The sequence below is a fragment of the Pseudophryne corroboree genome, chromosome 3 (genome assembly GCF_028390025.1).
Source record: "Pseudophryne corroboree isolate aPseCor3 chromosome 3, aPseCor3.hap2, whole genome shotgun sequence".
Lineage (NCBI taxonomy): Eukaryota > Metazoa > Chordata > Amphibia > Anura > Myobatrachidae > Pseudophryne > Pseudophryne corroboree.
Genome location: NC_086446.1, coordinates 707,820,363 through 707,832,861, shown reverse-complemented (window position 1 = coordinate 707,832,861; position 12,499 = coordinate 707,820,363). Strand labels below are relative to the sequence as shown.

The following is a 12,499-nucleotide window of genomic DNA, read 5'->3' as shown; positions in this document are numbered from 1 at the left end:
TCAGATGAATTAAATGAAGTGTGTGAAGAAGCGTGGGCTTCCCCTGATAAGAAATTGGTAATTCCTAAGAAGATACTAATGGCGTTCCCTTTCCCGCCAGAGGATAGGTTACGTTGGGAAACACCCCCTAGGGTGGATAAAGCGCTCACACGTTTGTCTAAAAAGGTGGCACTACCGTCCCAGGATACGGCCGCCCTTAAGGAACCTGCTGATAGAAAGCAGGAGGCGATCCTGAAGTCTGTATATACACACTCAGGCATTATACTTAGACCAGCTATTGCGTCAGCATGGATGTGCAGTGCTGCCGCTGCGTGGTCAGATAAACGGTCAGAAAATATTGACACATTAGACAGAGACACGATTCTGCTAACAATTGACCATATCAAAGACTCAGTCTTATACATGAGACAACCAAAAAACCAAATAAGACAGCGCTTCTCACTTTGTATAAATTGAATTCCTTTTACTTTTAAATATACACAATTAATACAGTCAGATACCGGCCAGTATCAATATACACATTAGATTAAAAATATACAATAAAAACAATTGACAAAGAATATAACATTTTATCTAGAGCGCATTGGTATCGTCTAAATATATAATCCATATATATTATATGGCATGATCCCAATATCGCTTTAAATAAACAATAAATTTAATTAAGCAATCAAAACAATTTATAACTCTACACACTCCGATTATTAAAACCACGTCTAACTAATGCTAATGTTAATAGAGCAAGCAGCTGATGGTTAATAATAAAAGTCCGCATATGCAAGGAATAAAGAGTTAGACGTGTGAGTAATTAATCAAGCAAGCAGCTGATGGTTAATTGTAAAGTCCGCATGTATAAGTTGTTAAGCAAACGAGAATTTTTTAAGCAGAGATGATGATTGCTTAGAATCCATACATACTATAGGCAGTTTTTAGTATGTTTTGTAAGTTGTTAGTATTCTGACAATCTCAGTTTAGATGATCACAAAACAATTGCATAAGTGGCTGGTTGAACACTAAAGTTCCAAATCCACCTTAGAGTACATTTAGCTGTGTACCCAAATTTGTACCTCTCCTAAATATAGTGTGGGCGTTGCAGCCTCATCCCAGGAGTATAGTGGATAGTGGAGACTCTTATGCCGCGTGTTCTTTTCAAATGCCTCTCCTCCGTATCACCAGCAATTGCCTCTCCTCCGTATTACCGGCAGTTAGATCCTCAGTACTGCAGCAGGTAATAGATGATGGTTATTAACCAAGTGTGAAAACTCACACTTGGTTAATAACCATCATCTATTACTTGCTGCAGTACTGAGGATCTAACTGCCGGTAATACGGAGGAGAGGCAATTGCTGGTGATACGGAGGAGAGGCATTTGAAAAGAACACGCGGCATAAGAGTCTCCACTATCCACTATACTCCTGGGATGAGGCTGCAACGCCCACACTATATTTAGGAGAGGTACAAATTTGGGTACACAGCTAAATGTACTCTAAGGTGGATTTGGAACTTTAGTGTTCAACCAGCCACTTATGCAATTGTTTTGTGATCATCTATTCTAAACTGAGATTGTCAGAATACTAACAACTTACATAACATACTAAAAACTGCCTATAGTATGTATGGATTCTAAGCAATCATCATCTCTGCTTAAAAAATTCTCGTTTGCTTAACAACTTATACATGCGGACTTTACAATTAACCATCAGCTGCTTGCTTGATTAATTACTCACACGTCTAACTCTTTATTCCTTGCATATGCGGACTTTTATTATTAACCATCAGCTGCTTGCTCTATTAACATTAGCATTAGTTAGACGTGGTTTTAATAATCGGAGTGTGTAGAGTTATAAATTGTTTTGATTGCTTAATTAAATTTATTGTTTATTTAAAGCGATATTGGGATCATGCCATATAATATATATGGATTATATATTTAGACGATACCAATGCGCTCTAGATAAAATGTTATATTCTTTGTCAATTGTTTTTATTGTATATTTTTAATCTAATGTGTATATTGATACTGGCCGGTATCTGACTGTATTAATTGTGTATATTTAAAAGTAAAAGGAATTCAATTTATACAAAGTGAGAAGCGCTGTCTTATTTGGTTTTTTGGTTGTCTACATTTCTGGGGAAATTGGGTTCAGTTCCCTGAGTCTAGCTGCTCTCACTCTGTAGTGACAGCGCCAGGTGTATATATAGATATTACTTATACATGAGAGATGCACAGAGGGAAATCTGCCGGCTGGCATCTAAAGTAAGTGCATTATCCATCTCTGCTAGGAGATGCTTATGGACTCGCCAGTGGACTGGAGATGCAGATTCCAAAAGGCACATGGAAGTTTTGCCTTATAAAGGGGAGGAATTATTTGGGGATGGTCTCTCCGACCTAGTTTCCACAGCAACGTCTGGGAAGTCAGCATTTTTACCCCATGTCCCCTCACAGCCTAAGAAGGCGCCATTTTATCAGGTTCAGTCCTTTCGGACCCAGAAAAACAAGCGGGGAAAAGGAGGGTCTTTTCTGTCTAGAGGCAGAGGTAGGGGAAAAAGGCTGCAGCAAACAGCAGGTTCCCAGGAACAAAAGTCCTCCCCCGCTTCCTCTTCCAAGTCCGCCGCATGACGGTGGGGCTCCACAGGCGGAGCCAGGTACGGTGGGGGCCCGCCTCATGAATTTCAGCGATCAGTGGGCTCGCTCACAGGTGGATCCCTGGATCCTTCAAATAGTATCTCAGGGATACAAGCTGGAATTCGAGGCGGCTCCACCCCACCGGTTCCTAAAATCTGCCTTGCCGATTGCTCCCTCAGACAGGGAGGCGGTGCTAGCAGCGATTCACAAGCTGTATTCCCAGCAGGTGATAATCAGGGTACCCCTACTTCAACAAGGCCGGGGTTACTATTCCACACTATTTGTGGTGCCGAAACCGGACGGTTCGGTGAGACCCATTTTAAATTTGAAATCCTTGAACACATACATAAAAAAATTCAAGTTCAAGATGGAATCGCTCAGGGCGGTTATTGCAAGCCTGGACGAGGGCGATTACATGGTATCCCTGGACATCAAGGATGCTTACCTGCATGTCCCCATTTACCATCCTCACCAGGAGTACCTCAGATTTGTGGTACAGGATTGCCATTACCAATTCCAGACGCTGCCGTTTGGACTCTCCACGGCACCGAGGGTATTTACCAAGGTTATGGCGGAAATGATGATACTCCTTCGAAAAAAGGGAGTTTTAATTATCCCATACTTGGACGATCTCCTAATAAAGGCACGATCCAAGGAACAGTTGTTAGTGGGAGTAGCACTATCTCAGGAAGTGCTGCGCCAGCACGGCTGGATTCTGAATATCCCAAAGTCACAGCTGGTCCCCACGACACGTCTAATGTTCCTGGGAATGATTCTGGACACAGTCCAGAAAAAAGTGTTTCTCCCGGAGGAGAAAGCCAGGGAGTTGTCTTCTCTAGTCAGAGACCTCCTAAAACCAAAACAGGTATCGGTGCATCACTGCACGCGGGTCCTGGGAAAGATGGTAGCTTCTTACGAAGCAATTCCATTCGGCAGGTTCCATGCCAGAATTTTTCAGTGGGACCTGTTGGACAGGTGGTCCGGATCGCATCTTCAGATGCATCGCTTGATAACCCTGTCCCCAAGAACCAGGGTGTCTCTTCTGTGGTGGCTGCAGAGTGCTCATCTTCTGGAGGGCCGCAGATTCGGCATACAGGACTGGGTCCTGGTGACCACGGATGCCAGCCTACGAGGCTGGGGGGCAGTCACAAAGGGAAGAAACTTCCAAGGACTATGGTCAAGTCAGGAGACTGCCCTTCACATAAATATTCTGGAACTAAGGGCCATTTACAATGCCCTAAGTCAAGCAAAATCCCTGCTCCTACACCAGCCGGTGCTGATCCAGTCAGACAACATCACGGCAGTCGCCCATGTGAATCGACAGGGCGGCACAAGAAGCAGGATGGCAATGGCAGAAGCCACAAGAATTCTCAGATGGGCGGAGAATCATGTACTAGCACTGTCAGCAGTGTTCATCCCGGGAGTGGACAACTGGGAAGCAGACTTTCTCAGCAGGCACGACCTCCACCCGGGAGAGTGGGGACTTCATCCAGAAGTCTTCCAAATGATTGTAAATCAATGGGGTCGTCCACAGGTGGACATGATGGCGTCCCGCCTAAACAAAAAACTAGAGAGGTATTGCGCCAGGTCAAGAGACCCTCAGGCGATAGCTGTGGACGCTCTAGTGACACCGTGGGTGTACCGGTCAGTTTATGTGTTCCCTCCTCTACCTCTCATACCAAAGGTATTGAGAATAATAAGAAAGCGAGGAGTAAACACAATTCTCGTGGTTCCGGATTGGCCAAGAGGAGCGTGGTACCCGGAACTTCAAGAGATGATATCAGAGGACCCGTGGTCTCTGCCGCTCAGACAAGACCTGCTACAGCAGGGGCCCTGTCTGTTCCAAGACTTACCGCGGCTGCGTTTGACGGCATGGCGGTTGAACGCCGGATCCTGAAGGAAAAGGGCATTCCGGAGGAAGTCATTCCTATGCTTATTAAAGCCAGGAAAGAGGTCACAGCAGCTCATTATCACCGCATATGGCGGAAGTATGTTACATGGTGTGAGGCCGAAAAGGCCCCAACGGAGGAATTTCAACTGGGTCGATTTCTGCATTTCCTGCAAGCAGGAGCAAATATGGGCCTAAAACTGGGCTCCATTAAGGTACAGATCTCGGCTCTGTCGATTTTCTTTCAAAAAGAACTAGCTTCAGTACCTGAAGTTCAGACATTTGTTAAAGGAGTGCTGCATATTCAGCCCCCGTTTGTGCCCCCTGTGGCACCTTGGGATCTCAACGTGGTGTTGAGTTTCTTAAAATCACATTGGTTTGAACCACTAAAAACCGTTGATCTGAAATATCTCACGTGGAAGGTGGTTATGTTATTGGCCTTGGCTTCTGCCAGGCAAGTATCACAATTGGCGGCTTTGTCCTGTAAAAGCCCTTATCTGATTTTCCATATGGATAGGGCAGAATTGAGGACTCGTCCCCAGTTTCTCCCAAGGGTGGTGTCAGCGTTTCACCTGAACCAGCCTATTGTGGTGCCTGTGGCTACTAGGGACTTGGAGGACTCCAAGTTGCTAGACGTTGTCAGGGCACTGAAAATATATGTTTCCAGAACGGCTAGAGTCAGAAAATCTGACTCGCTGTTTATCCTATATGCACCCAACAAGCTGGGTGCTCCTGCTTCTAAGCAGACTATTGCTCGTTGGATTTGTAATGCAATTCAGCTTGCACATTCTGTGGCAGGCCTGCCACAGCCAAAATCTGTCAATTCCCATTCCACAAGGAAGGTGGGCTCATCTTGGGCGGCTGCCCGAGGGGTCTCGGCTTTACAACTTTGCCGAGCTGCTACTTGGTCAGGGGCAAACACATTTGCAAAATTCTATAAATTTGATACCCTGGCTGAGGAGGACCTGGAGTTCTCTCATTCGGTGTTGCAGAGTCATCCGCACTCTCCCGCCCGTTTGGGAGCTTTGGTATAATCCCCATGGTCCTTACGGAGTTCCCAGCATCCATTAGGACGTCAGAGAAAATAAGAATTTACTCACCGGTAATTCTATTTCTCGTAGTCCGTAGTGGATGCTGGGCGCCCATCCCAAGTGCAGTTTATCTGCAATACTTGTACATAGTTACTGTTAACTAAATCGGGTTATTGTTGAGCCATCTGTTGAGAGGCTCTGTTGTTTCATACTGTTAACTGGGTTTCATATCACGAGTTGTACGGTGTGATTGGTGTGGCTGGTATGAGTCTTACCCGGGATTCAAAATCCTTCCTTATTGTGTACGCTCGTCCGGGCACAGTATCCTAACTGAGGCTTGGAGGAGGGTCATAGTGGGAGGGGCCAGTGCACCCCAGGTAATCTAAGATCTTTCTAGAGTGCCCAGCCTCCTTCGGAGCCCGCTATTCCCCATGGTCCTTACGGAGTTCCCAGCATCCACTACGGACTACGAGAAATAGAATTACCGGTGAGTAAATTCTTATTTTTTTATTATTATGATTATTATTATTATTATTATTAATTAGTAGTAGAAGTAGTGGTAGTATTGGTTATATTACGTTCTCTTAAAATGGCAATAAAAAAAAACACTTCATTTAAAAGAAAAAAAGAAAAGAAAAAATATGGTTGTATTATAACAGAGCCACACACAGAGCAATGGTGACTTTTTCAAAATGCAATGGGTGCATCCGTTTGTTATCTCACATACAACATCAGATATAACTCATGGCTGTAATACTTTTCTGTAGCTGAAGAAGAATCCTACAGTAGATAGAACAGAGGTCTCAGCGGATAAAGTCACCATTTACTTGACCAAGGTATGGGATCAGTAACATGCATGTATGTACTATATCAGAGATTGATTGCTGAGCCCCATATGTAACTCACATAAATCCACAGAGTATACATAAGACCTCAACATGTAACTTTCAACTTGAAATGAGATAACAAATACTGTATATGGCTAAGCATAGGCTTATTTATAATGGGTTCAGGGTGTGTGGCGCACATGGGCCCTTGGGTTCAGGTGGCCCCCACACTGCACACGCTGCATCCAGAGAGTACTTACCTTGTTCCAACAAGCGGGTCTCTCCTCTGCAGCACCATCTTTCTAGTGATATCTCTAGGAAGCTGGTGCTGCACAGTGAAAGCAAAGACTACGGTACTGTACTGGAGCCTTTACCCTCTTGTGCATATGCACCATCTTCACGAATATCACTGGGAAGATGGTACCGCAGAGCCAGAGGGACCTGCTTGCTGGTGCAAGTTAAGATGCGGGACCCACAGCTCAGAAGAGAGGATCCGTTGCAACTGGGAATAAATATTCCCATATTTGCTTAAACACACCTTTACTGTAATTATCCTACAGTATACTTGCATCTCAGTCAATGGGTGGAATTCAATTGTTTGTAAAGTCCGTTGGGTGTCTTTTTTTCCTGTCTATTAGATAGGAAAAAACAGACACCGATTGACTTTTCAAACAATTGAATACCTCCCATTGGGGCAGATGTATTAACCTGGAGAAGGCATAAGGAAGTGATAAACCAGTGATATGTGCAAGGTGATAAAGGCAGCAGCCAATCAGACCCTAACTGTTAATTTACATATTGGAGCTGATTGGCTGGTGCCTTTATCCCCTTGCACATATCACTGGTTTATCACTTCGTTATGCCTTCTCCAGGTTAATACATCTGGCCCAAAAAGTTTAAAGATTAGATAAATTTCTAACTGATAAAGATATCCAAGGATATAGCATTTAAAATGAATGTATTTTAGATAGAACAGAAATTATAGTTATTAGTATGACTTAAAAAAATAACTTAATCTGGGTCATTATAGTTAAAATATAGTTACTGTACATGCAGAATAGTGTAAGAATTATAATACAGGTTGAACTCAATGGACAAATTATCTTCTTTCAACCCCATTAACTGTGTTACTATCTCTTTCCATCAGTTCATTTATTTAGTGCAGAAGTGCAGGACACTGGAGCCTGGATCCTTGAATGCTGCTGATTGTTTTCCTTTTCTATATTAGGGGCCTAATTCAGAGTTGATCGCAGCAGCAAATTTGTTAGCAGTTGGGCAAAACCATGTGCACTGCAGGGGGAGCAGATATAACATTTGCAGAGAGAGTTAGATTTGGGTGGGTTATTTAGCAGTGCCGTAACTAGGCATTTTAGCGCTGTGTGCAAGAAACGGCATTGGCGCCCCCCAAATAGGGGCGTGGCTTCATGGGGGAGGGGCGTGGCCACAAAATAATACCAATTCATACTACGGTGCACATTAGTCTCCATTATTCAAATTACGCTGCACAGTTGCGCCACTACACCAGGTAGAGCCCCTTTTACACATTACAGCAGACAGTCCCCCTTTTTACACATTACGGCAGACAGCGTCCCCCTTTTTACACATTACGGCAGACAGCGTCTCCTTTTTTTACACATTACGGCAGACAGCGTCTCCTTTTTTACACATTACGGCAGACAGCGTCTCCCTTTTTACACATTACGGCAGCAGTCCACCTTTTTACACATTACGGCGGCAGAGTCCCCTTATTACACATTACGGCAGCAGAATCCCTTTATTACACATTACGGCAGCAGTGTCCCCCATTTTATACATTACAGCAGCATTGTCCCCCTTTTTACACAATATGGCAGCAGAGTAGGGGGGGACCAACACATATAGACTAACAGAGGTGGCACTTTTAGGGACTTAGAAATCACGAGAGACAGCAGACAGAGCCCACCCCCACCCCCCAGTCCGCCAGCCCAGCTACCTGTTTTTGTGGAGAGTTGTAGCCCGCTCCCTGCCGGGGATCAGACACCACGATCTCTCATCCCCGGCGTCTGCTGCAGGTCTCAGAGAGGAGGGGCGGGGAGGAGAGGATCCCCCCTCCTCTTCTTATGCTTCGCAATCGCTAGGGATGGGGGGTACAGACATCATGCCTGACTCCACAATCGCTGGGGGGAGATCTTGCCAAAGTTTGCAAACATGGGGAGTCTGCAAACGTGTAGGGGGGGAGGGACCAAGTCTGCAATCGCGGAAGGGGTGTGCGGGCATCATGTCCTAGTCCGCGATCGTGGGAGGGGGGTGTGGGCATCATGCCCGAGTACGCGCTTGCGGGAGGGGGGTGCGGTCATCATGCCTGAGTACGCGATTGTGGGAGGGGGGTGCGAACATCATGTGCGTGTCCGCGATCGCAGGAGGGGGGTGCGGGCATCATGCCCAAGTCTATGATCGCGGGTTAGAGGGGGTACCGGTGCGGGAGGGGGGTGCGGGCATCATGCCCGAGTCCGCAATCATGGGGGAGAGGGGGTGTGGGCATCATGCCGGAGTCCGCAATCACGGGGGAGAGGCCTGCTGCAGGTCTCAAGGAGGAGGGGCGGGGAGGAGAGGATCACCCCTCCTATTCTTATGCTGAAAAACCTCTGTTATGCTGGCCACGGGACGCGGCCGTCTGACACGCGCTGGATTCCAGCACGGACATCTAGAGAGCTGGGGAAACAGAAGCTGGCGGGTATGGCGGGTGCGGCAGCGCTCCCTTGCAGCAGCAGGCAGCAGCATCCGGCGGGAGTGTGTGCCATAGCAGCCGTGCAGGTGTGCTGCCAGATGGTGGCTCTCAGTGCATTTGCGCTATGGGCAAGGCATCATCGGCACACACACCTAGTTACGGCACTGTTATTTAGTTTCTGTGCAGGGTAAATACTGGCTGCTTTATTTTTACACTGCAATTTAGATTTCACCCCACCCAAATCTAACTCTCTCTGCACATGTTATATCTGCCTCCCCTGCAGTGCACATGCTTTTCTCCTTCATCCACTAGGGGCCACTGGAGCACAGTTACAATGGGGAAATAGTAGGCAGTAATTGGGAGCTGGCACTTTAAAAATTCCAACACTGTGGCTAGCTCCTCCCCTACTATCTCCCCTCCAAGCCAGTCTTTAATTTGTGCCCAAGGGAGCTGGTTCACTTGGGTCTTCTCTGAAGAAATTTTTTTTTTCTTACTTACATCCACAGACTGGCAGCTTTGCCACTGCCAGTCTGCACCGTGGGAGGCTGCCGGCGGGGTCCCATCGCAGCTGCGTGCGGCTCAGGATGGGCCCTGGCTGAAGGAGACACTAAGCTCTCTGGAGTCGGCCGGACACCGCTGCGTGCGGCGCGTGTCGGGGCCGCTCCGTCGGCAGAAGATAACGGCAGCACGGCAATGGTAAGTATACGTGGCCGGACACCGCTGCGTGCGGCGCGTGTCACGGTCACTTTACCACATTATGCTGAAAGCCCCCCAGCCCCCCTTCCTTCCCCTCCCTCCCTTCCCCCACTCGCTACAAGTTTGAGTAAGGAGGTGACACGGGGCTTGGGCAGCTCTGGCTATGCACTTTATTTATTACTGCATGGGGGAGGGACACAGCACTCAGACGGCTTTTCTCCCGCCCGCGCTCCCGTCCGCCCCCGTTCCCGCTCAGATCCCCGCTCAGCGCGGCTCACAGAGCCGCTACGGGGATCCTTCAAAGCGCGCAGAGCAAGTTCAAATTTGGCGCCTTTGCGGAAGGGGGCGGAGCTTAGTCCTGCTGTGCTCCGCCAGAAACAGCGCGCGCTGGCGGCCACTTCCTATTCACAGCGCGGGACGGAGAAGCGCAACGGAGGGAGCCTGTACAGTGAGACGGTTACAGTGGGGACAGGGGGCACGGGGGGCATAAAATCCTTAGTACAGCCTGTCACTGCACATTATAGGGCAGGATAGATCGGGCTGCTGTGGCTGCATTTTCCCTACTCTCTCCCTTCCCTCCACTTCTGCTTATTGCTGTTTCCTGTGGGGGAGGGTCACAGTGGTTGGTGCTGCCATGGCCAATAAAGGCTCCAGGGCAACACAAAAACAGGTTCATATTGTATGTGAGGAGTCAGAGCCATCTGCTCAGCCCTCCTCAGAACCCCAGAGCGCCCCTGCATGGACGACACAACTCTCAGAAGTTATGTCTTTGCTGACTAGGGAACTGAAAGCCTCTCGGGAAGATAGAGAGGCGGCCCGGTTCCGACAGCTTGTCCCGGTACCGGAGCCAGAACCTGCATGGGCGGTCTCTTTGGCAAAGTCAGTAGAAGGGCTCTCTAGGGCTGTAATCCCTTCCCAAGCCCCGTCCTTTAGTCCCTCTCAACAGGCTTCTAAAAAGAGATTGCTAGCCTCTGTGTTACAGGACTTGGACGATGATATGCCTCAATTAGATGAGGCGGGGTTATCAAGAAAACTGTTGTCTTCCTATCCTTTTCCAGCAGATAGCAGGAAACGTTATGAGACCTCTCCGATTGTGGATCCTTCGGTGTCTCATCTGTCCAAAAAGACGGTCCTACCGGTTCCGGTGGCAACTTCGCTTAAGGAGGCGTCGGATCGGAAGTTGGAATCCACCTTGAAGACTATTTACTCAGCGGCGGGGGTATTGCATCGCCCGGCGCAGGTAGGTTGTTGGGCCAACAAGGCGATCGAAGCTTGGGCGGAGCAATTGTCCGCTGGAATTCGTGACGAATTGCCGGCGGATCAGTTGATACAGTGGGCGGAACACATCCGTGAATCAGCCCTTTATCTCTGCGAAGCGTCCAAGGACATATGTATACTCGGAGCTAGGATTTCCGCTTTAGCAATTGCGGCCCGCAGAGCTCTCTGGCTCCGGCAGTGGCAAGCGGATACGGAATCCAAAAGGGCAGCAGAGGCGTTGCCCTTTACGGGTGAGGTTCTATTTGGTAAGGATCTGGATGCCTGGATCTCTCAGGCCACCGGTGGTAAGTCGACTTATCTTCCCTCGGCTGCTCCAGCCACTCGCAGGCCATATAGGGGTCCCTCCTTTCGATCCTTTCGTGCCCCTTCCAGGTTTCGAGGCCAGGCCAGGGGAGGAACTTCTACCTTCCGTGGCCATAGAGGTAGAGGCAGCGGCAGGGGTAGAGGTTCCGCAGCCTCAGCCCACTCAGAGGGTAAGTCCTCTACCACTACCACCGCATGACGGGCTCCCCTCCCACCTGGGAGATCACAGAGTGGGAGCTCGTCTGTGGGAATTCAAGGAGATCTGGGTACAGTCCTGTCCAGACGCTTGGGTCCAGGATCTAATCACTTGCGGTTACAAGCTCGATTTTCAGGAACAACCGCCCCAGCGTTTTTTTTACCACGGGTTTGCCAGTTTCCAACAACCGAAGAAGTGCCTTGCAGGCAGCGGTCCAGAAGCTTCTATCCGCAAGGGTGGTGATCCCTGTTCCCTCTCATCATCGGAAACAGGGCTATTACTCAAGCCTGTTTCTCGTACCGAAGCCGGACGGCTCGGTCAGGCCAATCCTGAACTTGAAGGATCTCAATCCACATTTGAGAGTATTCAAGTTCAAGATGGAGTCCCTCCAGTCTGTTATTGCAGGGTTGGAAAGAAACGAGTTTCTGGCATCCTTAGATATCAAGGATGCGTACTTACATGTTCCCATTTGGCCTCCTCACCAGGCTTTTCTCCGGTTTGCAATACAGGACACTCATTTCCAGTTCCAGGCCCTTCCTTTCGGTCTCTCTTCGGCTCCCAGAGTGTTCACAAAGGTCATGGCGGTCATGATGGCCCTGCTTCGGAAGCAGGGTGTGACGATTGTTCCCTATCTGGACGATTTGCTAACAAAAAGCAAGCTCGACAGAGCTGTTGCTTCGGAATATCCGGCTGACGCAGGACCTTCTGCTTCGACACGGGTGGATCCTGAATTTCCCGAAGTCTCAATTGTGCCCCTCGCAACGGCTGTTGTTTCTGGGGATGATTCTCGACACGGTCCGTCAGAAGGTTTTCCTTCCTCAGGACAAGATCCTGTCTCTGCAGACACTGGTAAGGTCGGTTCTTCGACACCGTCGGGTGTCAGTGTATCTGTGCATTCGCCTTCTGGGAAAAATGGTAGCAGCGTTCGAAGCTCTTCCGTACGGTCG

The 12,499-nt window shown here is 48.3% G+C and overlaps 1 protein-coding gene across 1 annotated transcript in view; it reads left to right on the top strand.

Annotated features, from left to right (window-relative positions):
- Positions 1-12,499, top strand: part of LOC135056663 (alpha-2-macroglobulin-like) — a 516,386-nt gene that overhangs the window by 429,201 nt on the left and 74,686 nt on the right. The window contains exon 33 of the mRNA XM_063962107.1: positions 6,313-6,381. Coding sequence (XP_063818177.1) covers positions 6,313-6,381 — 69 coding nt within the window. The remainder of the gene's footprint in view (positions 1-6,312; positions 6,382-12,499) is intronic.